The sequence below is a fragment of the Strongylocentrotus purpuratus genome, unplaced genomic scaffold, assembly GCF_000002235.5.
Source record: "Strongylocentrotus purpuratus isolate Spur 01 unplaced genomic scaffold, Spur_5.0 spur5_scaffold_14, whole genome shotgun sequence".
Taxonomy (NCBI): domain Eukaryota; kingdom Metazoa; phylum Echinodermata; class Echinoidea; order Camarodonta; family Strongylocentrotidae; genus Strongylocentrotus; species Strongylocentrotus purpuratus.
In genome coordinates this window covers 12,550,010-12,561,570 of record NW_022145599.1, presented here as the reverse complement: position 1 = coordinate 12,561,570, position 11,561 = coordinate 12,550,010, and the positions used below count along the sequence as shown (strand labels likewise).

Here is an 11,561-nt window from a genome sequence, read left to right as displayed (position 1 = left end):
TAGAGAGAGAGAAAGAGAGAGAGAGAGAGAGAGTGGGGGAGATATAAAGAGTAAGAGAGAGAGTGTATAATTCCAGATAACATTAACCCTAACCCCTATTCTGATGACTTCAATGCATGCCAAGATAACAATGGCTGCGTTTCCAATGAGAGATACCGGAGAACGAAGAGTTCAGTGAACTTGATGGGATGCTAGAGACTATGCCTACGAAGTTTGAAAAAATGGGATAGAGGCAAAGATCTTTAAATGGCTCGCAAGCACTGCGTGCGAAACGAAAAGGATTTGTGTGTATAAGGAACACGTGATGACGCGTGCACTGGCACAAACAGCCGACATATACTAACACAATCAAGCAGAGTATAAAATGGCGTATAAAACGGCCCCCTATATGGCTCCAAGGTGCTCTGCGTATTGCAACTCGGACTGTAACTGCAAAATTTGAAGGAGAAAAGGGATGGGAAGGGGGGGGGGGGAGCAGACCAAAAAAATGACGTCATAGCCGAAAGTGTTATAATCGGACGGAAACTCGGCGGAATTCGAATGATGACCCTTGTTCATATGCGATTTACTCAACATTTTCTGTGTAAACATATACTATATGAGGTATTATTCCAAATGTCATTTCATACCGGTTAGTTTGACACCATTACAATCTGCGTCCAATTTACTGCACGCATTTAACGGGATGTTACGTAATGCATATTAAAATCATAATTTTGGGTGATAACTCTGCGCTGACGTCATCAAAAATTACTAAAATTGGCGGACAGTTTTCATGTGTATGGATACATTAGTCAGCTAAGTTTCATTGACGTGGGTATAAGGATCTTCATTTGAGAGCAAACTTAAATTGTTTCGCAATTTTCTTCAGATTTGTGTTTTTTTAATATTGAATAGCCAAACACCCGAATATTTCAAGGGAGCTAGCAGGTGTGAGTCTTTGAACCGTATATCTTCAGATAGTAAATCGGAGAATGACGGTGGTTTGGATAATTCCCACAATGCAGGCGCGTACGCAGGAGGCGGGAGGGGGGCGGGGCGGGGGATTGAACCCCCCTACCTTGCGTTGTTCCGAGTGTTGTTTCTGGCGTTGATGCAGGTGTTGTTCCAGATGTTGTTCCCGGTGTTGTTCCTGGTGTTGTACCTTGCTTTGTTCCGAGTGATGTACCTGGCGTTGTTACAGATGTTGTTCCAGTTGTTGTTCCCGGTGTCGTAGCATTTGTTCCAGGTGTTGTTTCTGTGGCTGTTCCCGGTGTCGCAGCTGGCGAACTTCCAGGTGTCGTTCCAGTAGTTGTTCCGGGTGTTGTTCCTGGTGTTGTAGCTTGCGTTGTTCCGAGAGTTGTACCTGGTGTTGTGCCTGGTGTTGTTCCAGGTGTTGTTCCAGGTGTTGTAGCTGGCGTTGTCACAGGCGTTGTTCCAGGTGTTGTTCCGGCTGTCGTTCCTGGGGTTGTTGCAGGTGTTGTAGCTGGAGTGGTTCCAGGTGTTGTTCCGGGAGTTGTTCCTGAGGGAAAACATCAAAAGTTATATGTATTGAAATAAAACTAAATAAGATATCTGCGCTTAGTTTACTTGATTTTCAGTTGCTGTTTGGCTTTGGATATGACAAATGTTAACACTTCTTACAAAGGCACTGGCCACATGACATTCAGAAAACCCAACTCCTTTAAAATACAGTAATGTGTCTCTCTTTAAAACCAAAAAATATTTGACCTTACCTGGTGTTGTGCCTGGTGTTGTTACAGGTGTTGTTCCAGGTGTTGTAGCTGGCGTTGTCACAGGCGTTGTTCCAGGGGTTGTTCCGGCTGTCGTTCCTGGGGTTGTTGCAGGTGTTGTAGCTGGAGTGGTTCCAGGTGTTGTTCCGGGAGTTGTTCCTGAGGGAAAACATCAAAAGTTATATGTATTGAAATAAAACTAAATAAGATATCTGCGCTTAGTTTACTTGATTTTCAGTTGCTGTTTGGCTTTGGATATGACAAATGTTAACACTTCTTACAAAGGCACTGGCCACATGACATTCAGAAAACCCAACTCCTTTAAAATACAGTAATGTGTCTCTCTTTAAAAACAATTTTTTTTTTGACCTTACCTGGTGTGGTGCCTGGTGTAGTACCTGGTGTTGTGCCTGGTGTTGTTCCAGGCGTTGTTCCAGGTGTTGTAGCTGGCGTTGTCACAGGCGTTGTTCCAGGGGTTGTTCCGGCTGTCGTTCCTGGGGTTGTTGCAGGTGTTGTAGCTGGAGTGATTCCAGGTGTTGTTCCGGGAGTTGTTCCTGAGGGAAAACATCAAAAGTTATATGTTTTGATATAGAACTAAATACCTATATTCAAGATACCTGCGCTGTGTTTACTTGATTATCAGTTGCTGTTTGGCTTTAGAAATGACAAATGTTCACACTTCTTACAAAGGCACTGGCCACATGACATTCAGAAAACCCAACTCCTTTAAAGTACAGTAATGTGTCTGTCTTTAAAACCAAAAACAATTTGATCTTACCTGGTGTGGTGCCTGGTGTAGTACCTGGTGTTGTGCCTGGTGTTGTTCCAGGCGTTGTTCCAGGTGTTGTTCCGGCTGTCGTTCCTGGGGTTGTTGCACCAATGGTGGTGATATCTGTTGTTAAGGGAGCAGTTGAAGTAATGGCTGAAGGGAATCCTTCTGTTGTTCCTGATTCAGTTGTCTCCTCCTCGGTAGTCGGACCATTAGTAGTGATATCTGAATTTGACGGCAGAGTTGATGTAACATCTGAGGTGAATTCTTCTGTTGTTCCCGATTCAGTTGTCTCCTCCTCTGTAGTCATACCTTTGGTAGTGATATCTGATGTTGACGGCCCAGTTGGAGTAATGTCTGAAGTGAATCCCTCAGTTGTTCCTAATTCAGTTGTCTCCTCCTCAGTAGTCAGACCATTGGTGGTGATATCTGTTGTTAAGGAAGCAGTTGATGTAACATCTGAAGTATATTCCTCAGTTGTTCCTAATTCAGTTGTCTCCTCTTCCGTAGTCATACCATTTGTTGTGATATCTGATGTTGGTAGAGCAGTAGATGTCATATCTGAGGTTAATCCCTCAGTTGTCTCCTCCTTGGTAGTCAGACCATCGGTGGTGATATCTGATGTTGAAGGCCCAGTTGAAGTAAAGTCTGAAGTGAATCCCTCAGTAGTTCTTGATTCAGTTGTCTCCTCCTCGGTAGACATACCAATGGTGGTGATATCTGTTGTTAAGGGAGCAGTTGATGTTACATCTGAAGTAAAATCCTCAGTTGTTTCTAATTCAGTTGTCTCCTCCCTCGTAGTCATACCATTGGTTATGATATCTGATGTTGGTAGAGCGGTAGATGTCATATCTGAGGTTAATCCCTCAGTCGTCTCCTCCTCGGTAGTCAGACCATTAGTAGTGATATCTGATGTTGACGACAGAGTTGATGTATCATCTGAGGTGAATTCTTCAGTTGTTGCCGATTCAGTTGTCTCCTCCTCTGTAGCCATACCATTGGTAGTGATATCTGATGTTGAATGCCCAGTTGAAGTAATGTCTGAAGTGAATTCTTCAGTTGTTCCTGATTCAGTTGTCTCCTCTTCGGTAGTCATATCATTGGTGGTGATATCTGTTGTTAAGGGAGCAGTTGATGTCACATCTAAAGTTAATCCCTCAGTTGTTGCTAATTCAGTTGTCTCCTCCTCTGTAGTCATACCATTGGTTGTGATATCTGATGTTGGTAGAGCGGTAGATGTCATATCTGAGGTTAATCCCTCAGTTGTCTCCTCCTCGGTAGTTAGACTATTAGTAATGATATCTGAAGTTGACGGCAGAGTTGATGTAACATCTGAGGTGAATTCTTCTGTTGTTCCCGATTCAGTTGTCTCCTCCTCGGTAGTCGGACCACTAGTAGTGATATCTGATCTTGACGGCAGAGTTGATGTAACATCTGAGGTGAATCCATCAGTTGTATCTAATTCAGTTGTCTCCTCCTCGGTAGTCGGACCGTTAGTAGTGATATCTGATCTTGACGGCTGAGTTGATGTAACATCTGAGGTGAATTTTTCAGTTGTTGCCGATTCAGTTGTCTCCTCCTCTGTAGTCATACCTTTGGTAGTGATATCTGATGTTGACGGCCCAGTTGGAGTAATGTCTGAAGTGAATCCCTCAGTTGTTCCTAATTCAGCTGTCTCCTCCTCAGTAGTCAGACCATTGGTGGTGATATCTGTTGTTAAGGGAGCAGTTGAAGTAATGTCTGAAGGGAATCCTTCTGTTGTTCCTGATTCAGTTGTCTCCTCCTCGGTAGTCGGACCATTAGTAGTGATATCTGAATTTGACGGCAGAGTTGATGTAACATCTGAGGTGAATTCTTCTGTTGTTCCCGATTCAGTTGTCTCCTCCTCTGTAGTCATACCTTTGGTAGTGATATCTGATGTTGACGGCCCAGTTGGAGTAATGTCTGAAGTGAATCCCTCAGTTGTTCCTAATTCAGTTGTCTCCTCCTCAGTAGTCAGACCATTGGTGGTGATATCTGTTGTTAAGGAAGCAGTTGATGTAACATCTGAAGTATATTCCTCAGTTGTTCCTAATTCAGTTGTCTCCTCTTCCGTAGTCATACCATTTGTTGTGATATCTGATGTTGGTAGAGCAGTAGATGTCATATCTGAGGTTAATCCCTCAGTTGTCTCCTCCTTGGTAGTCAGACCATCGGTGGTGATATCTGATGTTGAAGGCCCAGTTGAAGTAAAGTCTGAAGTGAATCCCTCAGTAGTTCTTGATTCAGTTGTCTCCTCCTCGGTAGACATACCAATGGTGGTGATATCTGTTGTTAAGGGAGCAGTTGATGTTACATCTGAAGTAAAATCCTCAGTTGTTTCTAATTCAGTTGTCTCCTCCCCCGTAGTCATACCATTGGTTATGATATCTGATGTTGGTAGAGCGGTAGATGTCATATCTGAGGTTAATCCCTCAGTCGTCTCCTCCTCGGTAGTCAGACCATTAGTAGTGATATCTGATGTTGACGACAGAGTTGATGTATCATCTGAGGTGAATTCTTCAGTTGTTCCTGATTCAGTTGTCTCATCTTCGGTAGTCATATCATAGGTGGTGATATCTGTTGTTAAGGTAGCAGTTAATGTAACATCTAAAGTTAATCCCTCAGTTGTTGCTAATTCAGTTGTCTCCTCCTCTGTAGTCATACCATTGGTTGTGATATCTGATGTTGGTAGAGCGGTAGATGTCATATCTGAGGTTAATCCCTCAGTTGTCTCCTCCTCGGTAGTTAGACTATTAGTAGTGATATCTGAAGTTGACGGCAGAGTTGATGTAACATCTGAGGTGAATTCTTCTGTTGTTCCCGATTCAGTTGTCTCCTCCTCGGTAGTCGGACCATTAGTAGTGATATCTGATCTTGACGGCAGAGTTGATGTAACATCTGAGGTGAATCCATCAGTTGTATCTAATTCAATTGTCTCCTCCTCGGTAGTCGGACCATTAGTAGTGATATCTGATCTTAACGGCAGAGTTGATGTAACATCTGAGGTGAATTCTTCAGTTGTTGCCGATTCAGTTGTCTCCTCCTCTGTAGCCATACCATTGGTAGTGATATCTGATGTTGAAGGCCCAGTTGAAGTAATGTCTGAAGTGAATTCTTCAGTTGTTCCTGATTCAGTTGTCTCCTCTTCGGTAGTCATATCATTGGTGGTGATATCTGTTGTTAAGGGAGCAGTTGATGTCACATCTAAAGTTAATCCCTCAGTTGTTGCTAATTCAGTTGTCTCCTCCTCTGTAGTCATATCATTGGTTGTGATATCTGATGTTGGTAGAGCGGTAGATGTCATATATGAGGTTAATCCCTCAGTCGTCTCCTCCTCGGTAGTCAGACCATTAGTAGTGATATCTGATGTTGACGACAGAGTTGATGTAACATCTGAGGTGAATTCTTCAGTTGTTCCTGATTCAGTTGTCTCCTCTTCGGTAGTCATATCATTGGTGGTGATATCTGTTGTTAAGGGAGCAGTTGATGTCACATCTAAAGTTAATCCCTCAGTTGTTGCTAATTCAGTTGTCTCCTCCTCTGTAGTCATACCATTGGTTGTGATATCTGATGTTGGTAGAGCGGTAGATGTCATATCTGAGGTTAATCCCTCAGTTGTCTCCTCCTCGGTAGTTAGACTATTAGTAATGATATCTGAAGTTGACGGCAGAGTTGATGTAACATCTGAGGTGAATTCTTCTGTTGTTCCCGATTCAGTTGTCTCCTCCTCGGTAGTCGGACCATTAGTAGTGATATCTGATCTTGACGGCAGAGTTGATGTAACATCTGAGGTGAATCCATCAGTTGTATCTAATTCAGTTGTCTCCTCCTCGGTAGTCGGACCGTTAGTAGTGATATCTGATCTTGACGGCTGAGTTGATGTAACATCTGAGGTGAATTTTTCAGTTGTTGCCGATTCAGTTGTCTCCTCCTCTGTAGTCATACCTTTGGTAGTGATATCTGATGTTGACGGCCCAGTTGGAGTAATGTCTGAAGTGAATCCCTCAGTTGTTCCTAATTCAGCTGTCTCCTCCTCAGTAGTCAGACCATTGGTGGTGATATCTGTTGTTAAGGAAGCAGTTGATGTAACATCTGAAGTATATTCCTCAGTTGTTCCTAATTCAGTTGTCTCCTCTTCCGTAGTCATACCATTTGTTGTGATATCTGATGTTGGTAGAGCAGTAGATGTCATATCTGAGGTTAATCCCTCAGTTGTCTCCTCCTCGGTAGTCAGACCATCGGTGGTGATATCTGATGTTGAAGGCCCAGTTGAAGTAAAGTCTGAAGTGAATCCCTCAGTAGTTCTTGATTCAGTTGTCTCCTCCTCGGTAGACATACCAATAGTGGTGATATCTGTTGTTAAGGGAGCAGTTGATGTTACATCTGAAGTAAAATCCTCAGTTGTTTCTAATTCAGTTGTCTCCTCCCCCGTAGTCATACCATTGGTTATGATATCTGATGTTGGTAGAGCGGTAGATGTCATATCTGAGGTTAATCCCTCAGTCGTCTCCTCCTCGGTAGTCAGACCATTAGAAGTGATATCTGATGTTGACGACAGAGTTGATGTATCATCTGAGGTGAATTCTTCAGTTGTTCCTGATTCAGTTGTCTCCTCTTCGGTAGTCATATCATAGGTGGTGATATCTGTTGTTAAGGGAGCAGTTGATGTCACATCTAAAGTTAATCCCTCAGTTGTTGCTAATTCAGTTGTCTCCTCCTCTGTAGTCATACCATTGGTTGTGATATCTGATGTTGGTAGAGCGGTAGATGTCATATCTGAGGTTAATCCCTCAGTTGTCTCCTCCTCGGTAGTTAGACTATTAGTAGTGATATCTGAAGTTGACGGCAGAGTTGATGTAACATCTGAGGTGAATTCTTCTGTTGTTCCCGATTCAGTTGTCTCCTCCTCGGTAGTCGGACCATTAGTAGTGATATCTGATCTTGACGGCAGAGTTGATGTAACATCTGAGGTGAATCTATCAGTTGTATCTAATTCAGTTGTCTCCTCCTCGGTAGTCGGACCATTAGTAGTGATATCTGATCTTGACGGCAGAGTTGATGTAACATCTGAGGTGAATTCTTCAGTTGTTGCCGATTCAGTTGTCTCCTCCTCTGTAGCCATACAATTGGTAGTGATATCTGATGTTGAAGGCCCAGTTGAAGTAATGTCTGAAGTGAATTCTTCAGTTGTTCCTGATTCAGTTGTCTCCTCTTCGGTAGTCATATCATTGGTGGTGATATCTGTTGTGAAGGGAGCAGTTGATGTCACATCTAAAGTTAATCCCTCAGTTGTTGCTAATTCAGTTGTCTCCTCCTCTGTAGTCATACCATTGGTTGTGATATCTGATGTTGGTAGAGAGGTAGATGTCATATCTGAGGTTAATCCCTCAGTCGTCTCCTCCTCGGTAGTCAGACCATTAGTAGTGATATCTGATGTTGACGACAGAGTTGATGTAACATCTGAGGTGAATTCTTCAGTTGTTCCTGATTCAGTTGTCTCCTCTTCGGTAGTCATATCATTGGTGGTGATATCTGTTGTTAAGGGAGCAGTTGATGTCACATCTAAAGTTAATCCCTCAGTTGTTGCTAATTCAGTTGTCTCCTCCTCTGTAGTCATACCATTGGTTGTGACATCTGATGTTGGTAGAGCGGTAGATGTCATATCTGAGGTTAATCCCTCAGTTGTCTCCTCCTCGGTAGTTAGACTATTAGTAATGATATCTGAAGTTGACGGCAGAGTTGATGTAACATCTGAGGTGAATTCTTCTGTTGTTCCCGATTCAGTTGTCTCCTCCTCGGTAGTCGGACCATTAGTAGTGATATCTGATCTTGACGGCAGAGTTGATGTAACATCTGAGGTGAATCCATCAGTTGTATCTAATTCAGTTGTCTCCTCCTCGGTAGTCATATCATTGGTGGTGATATCTGTTGTTAAGGGAGCAGTTGATGTCACATCTAAAGTTAATCCCTCAGTTGTTGCTAATTCAGTTGTCTCCTCCTCTGTAGTCATACCATTGGTTGTGATATCTGATGTTGGTAGAGTGGTAGATGTCATATCTGAGGTTAATCCCTCAGTCGTCTCCTCCTCGGTAGTCAGACCATTAGTAGTGATATCTGATGTTGACGACAGAGTTGATGTAACATCTGAGGTGAATTCTTCAGTTGTTCCTGATTCAGTTGTCTCCTCTTCGGTAGTCATATAATTGGTGGTGATATCTGTTGTTAAGGGAGCAGTTGATGTCACATCTAAAGTTAATCCCTCAGTTGTTGCTAATTCAGTTGTCTCCTCCTCTGTAGTCATACCATTGGTTGTGATATCTGATGTTGGTAGAGCGGTAGATGTCATATCTGAGGTTAATCCCTCAGTTGTCTCCTCCTCGGTAGTTAGACTATTAGTAGTGATATCTGAAGTTGACGGCAGAGTTGATGTAACATCTGAGGTGAATTCTTCTGTTGTTCCCGATTCAGTTGTCTCCTCCTCGGTAGTCGGACCATTAGTAGTGATATCTGATCTTGACGGCAGAGTTGATGTAACATCTGAGGTGAATCTATCAGTTGTATCTAATTCAGTTGTCTCCTCCTCGGTAGTCGGACCATTAGTAGTGATATCTGATCTTGACGGCAGAGTTGATGTAACATCTGAGGTGAATTCTTCAGTTGTTGCCGATTCAGTTGTCTCCTCCTCTGTAGCCATACCATTGGTAGTGATATCTGATGTTGAAGGCCCAGTTGAAGTAATGTCTGAAGTGAATTCTTCAGTTGTTCCTGATTCAGTTGTCTCCTCTTCGGTAGTCATATCATTGGTGGTGATATCTGTTGTGAAGGGAGCAGTTGATGTCACATCTAAAGTTAATCCCTCAGTTGTTGCTAATTCAGTTGTCTCCTCCTCTGTAGTCATACCATTGGTTGTGATATCTGATGTTGGTAGAGCGGTAGATGTCATATCTGAGGTTAATCCCTCAGTTGTCTCCTCCTCGGTAGTTAGACTATTAGTAATGATATCTGAAGTTGACGGCAGAGTTGATGTAACATCTGAGGTGAATTCTTCTGTTGTTCCCGATTCAGTTGTCTCCTCCTCGGTAGTCGGACCATTAGTAGTGATATCTGATCTTGACGGCAGAGTTGATGTAACATCTGAGGTGAATCCATCAGTTGTATCTAATTCAGTTGTCTCCTCCTCGGTAGTCATATCATTGGTGGTGATATCTGTTGTTAAGGGAGCAGTTGATGTCACATCTAAAGTTAATCCCTCAGTTGTTGCTAATTCAGTTGTCTCCTCCTCTGTAGTCATACCATTGGTTGTGATATCTGATGTTGGTAGAGTGGTAGATGTCATATCTGAGGTTAATCCCTCAGTCGTCTCCTCCTCGGTAGTCAGACCATTAGTAGTGATATCTGATGTTGACGACAGAGTTGATGTAACATCTGAGGTGAATTCTTCAGTTGTTCCTGATTCAGTTGTCTCCTCTTCGGTAGTCATATCATTGGTGGTGATATCTGTTGTTAAGGGAGCAGTTGATGTCACATCTAAAGTTAATCCCTCAGTTGTTGCTAATTCAGTTGTCTCCTCCTCTGTAGTCATACCATTGGTTGTGATATCTGATGTTGGTAGAGCGGTAGATGTCATATCTGAGGTTAATCCCTCAGTTGTCTCCTCCTCGGTAGTTAGACTATTAGTAGTGATATCTGAAGTTGACGGCAGAGTTGATGTAACATCTGAGGTGAATTCTTCTGTTGTTCCCGATTCAGTTGTCTCCTCCTCGGTAGTCGGACCATTAGTAGTGATATCTGATCTTGACGGCAGAGTTGATGTAACATCTGAGGTGAATCTATCAGTTGTATCTAATTCAGTTGTCTCCTCCTCGGTAGTCGGACCATTAGTAGTGATATCTGATCTTGACGGCAGAGTTGATGTAACATCTGAGGTGAATTCTTCAGTTGTTGCCGATTCAGTTGTCTCCTCCTCTGTAGCCATACCATTGGTAGTGATATCTGATGTTGAAGGCCCAGTTGAAGTAATGTCTGAAGTGAATTCTTCAGTTGTTCCTGATTCAGTTGTCTCCTCTTCGGTAGTCATATCATTGGTGGTGATATCTGTTGTGAAGGGAGCAGTTGATGTCACATCTAAAGTTAATCCCTCAGTTGTTGCTAATTCAGTTGTCTCCTCCTCTGTAGTCATACCATTGGTTGTGATATCTGATGTTGGTAGAGCGGTAGATGTCATATCTGAGGTTAATCCCTCAGTCGTCTCCTCCTCGGTAGTCAGACCATTAGTAGTGATATCTGATGTTGACGACAGAGTTGATGTAACATCTGAGGTGAATTCTTCAGTTGTTCCTGATTCAGTTGTCTCCTCTTCGGTAGTCATATCATTGGTGGTGATATCTGTTGTTAAGGGAGCAGTTGATGTCACATCTAAAGTTAATCCCTCAGTTGTTGCTAATTCAGTTGTCTCCTCCTCTGTAGTCATACCATTGGTTGTGATATCTGATGTTGGTAGAGCGGTAGATGTCATATCTGAGGTTAATCCCTCAGTTGTCTCCTCCTCGGTAGTTAGACTATTAGTAATGATATCTGAAGTTGACGGCAGAGTTGATGTAACATCTGAGGTGAATTCTTCTGTTGTTCCCGATTCAGTTGTCTCCTCCTCGGTAGTCGGACCATTAGTAGTGATATCTGATCTTGACGGCAGAGTTGATGTAACATCTGAGGTGAATCCATCAGTTGTATCTAATTCAGTTGTCTCCTCCTCGGTAGTCATATCATTGGTGGTGATATCTGTTGTTAAGGGAGCAGTTGATGTCACATCTAAAGTTAATCCCTCAGTTGTTGCTAATTCAGTTGTCTCCTCCTCTGTAGTCATACCATTGGTTGTGATATCTGATGTTGGTAGAGTGGTAGATGTCATATCTGAGGTTAATCCCTCAGTCGTCTCCTCCTCGGTAGTCAGACCATTAGTAGTGATATCTGATGTTGACGACAGAGTTGATGTAACATCTGAGGTGAATTCTTCAGTTGTTCCTGATTCAGTTGTCTCCTCCTCGGTAGTCATACCATTG

General features: G+C 42.8%; 2 protein-coding genes across 2 annotated transcripts; both read right to left on the bottom strand.

Annotated features, from left to right (window-relative positions):
- Positions 1 to 1,056: 1,056 nt before the first annotated feature.
- LOC115923735 (probable GPI-anchored adhesin-like protein PGA18) lies at positions 1,057 to 3,065 on the bottom strand. The gene is made up of 3 exons (XM_030985009.1): positions 2,536 to 3,065; positions 1,994 to 2,000; positions 1,057 to 1,357 (listed from the first exon to the last, which is right to left on the bottom strand). Exons 1-3 carry the CDS (start codon positions 3,038 to 3,040, stop codon positions 1,057 to 1,059), a joined length of 813 nt encoding a protein of 270 aa, XP_030840869.1. The 5' UTR covers positions 3,041 to 3,065.
- A 1,680-nt stretch (positions 3,066 to 4,745) lies between these two features.
- Positions 4,746 to 10,579, bottom strand: LOC115923734 (serine-rich adhesin for platelets-like). Its single transcript, XM_030985008.1, has 6 exons — positions 10,174 to 10,579; positions 8,893 to 9,315; positions 7,321 to 7,743; positions 6,142 to 6,666; positions 5,280 to 5,865; positions 4,746 to 4,788 (listed from the first exon to the last, which is right to left on the bottom strand). The coding sequence occupies exons 1-6, from the start codon at positions 10,577 to 10,579 to the stop codon at positions 4,746 to 4,748; spliced, it is 2,406 nt and encodes an 801-aa protein (XP_030840868.1).
- Positions 10,580 to 11,561: the final 982 nt, after the last annotated feature.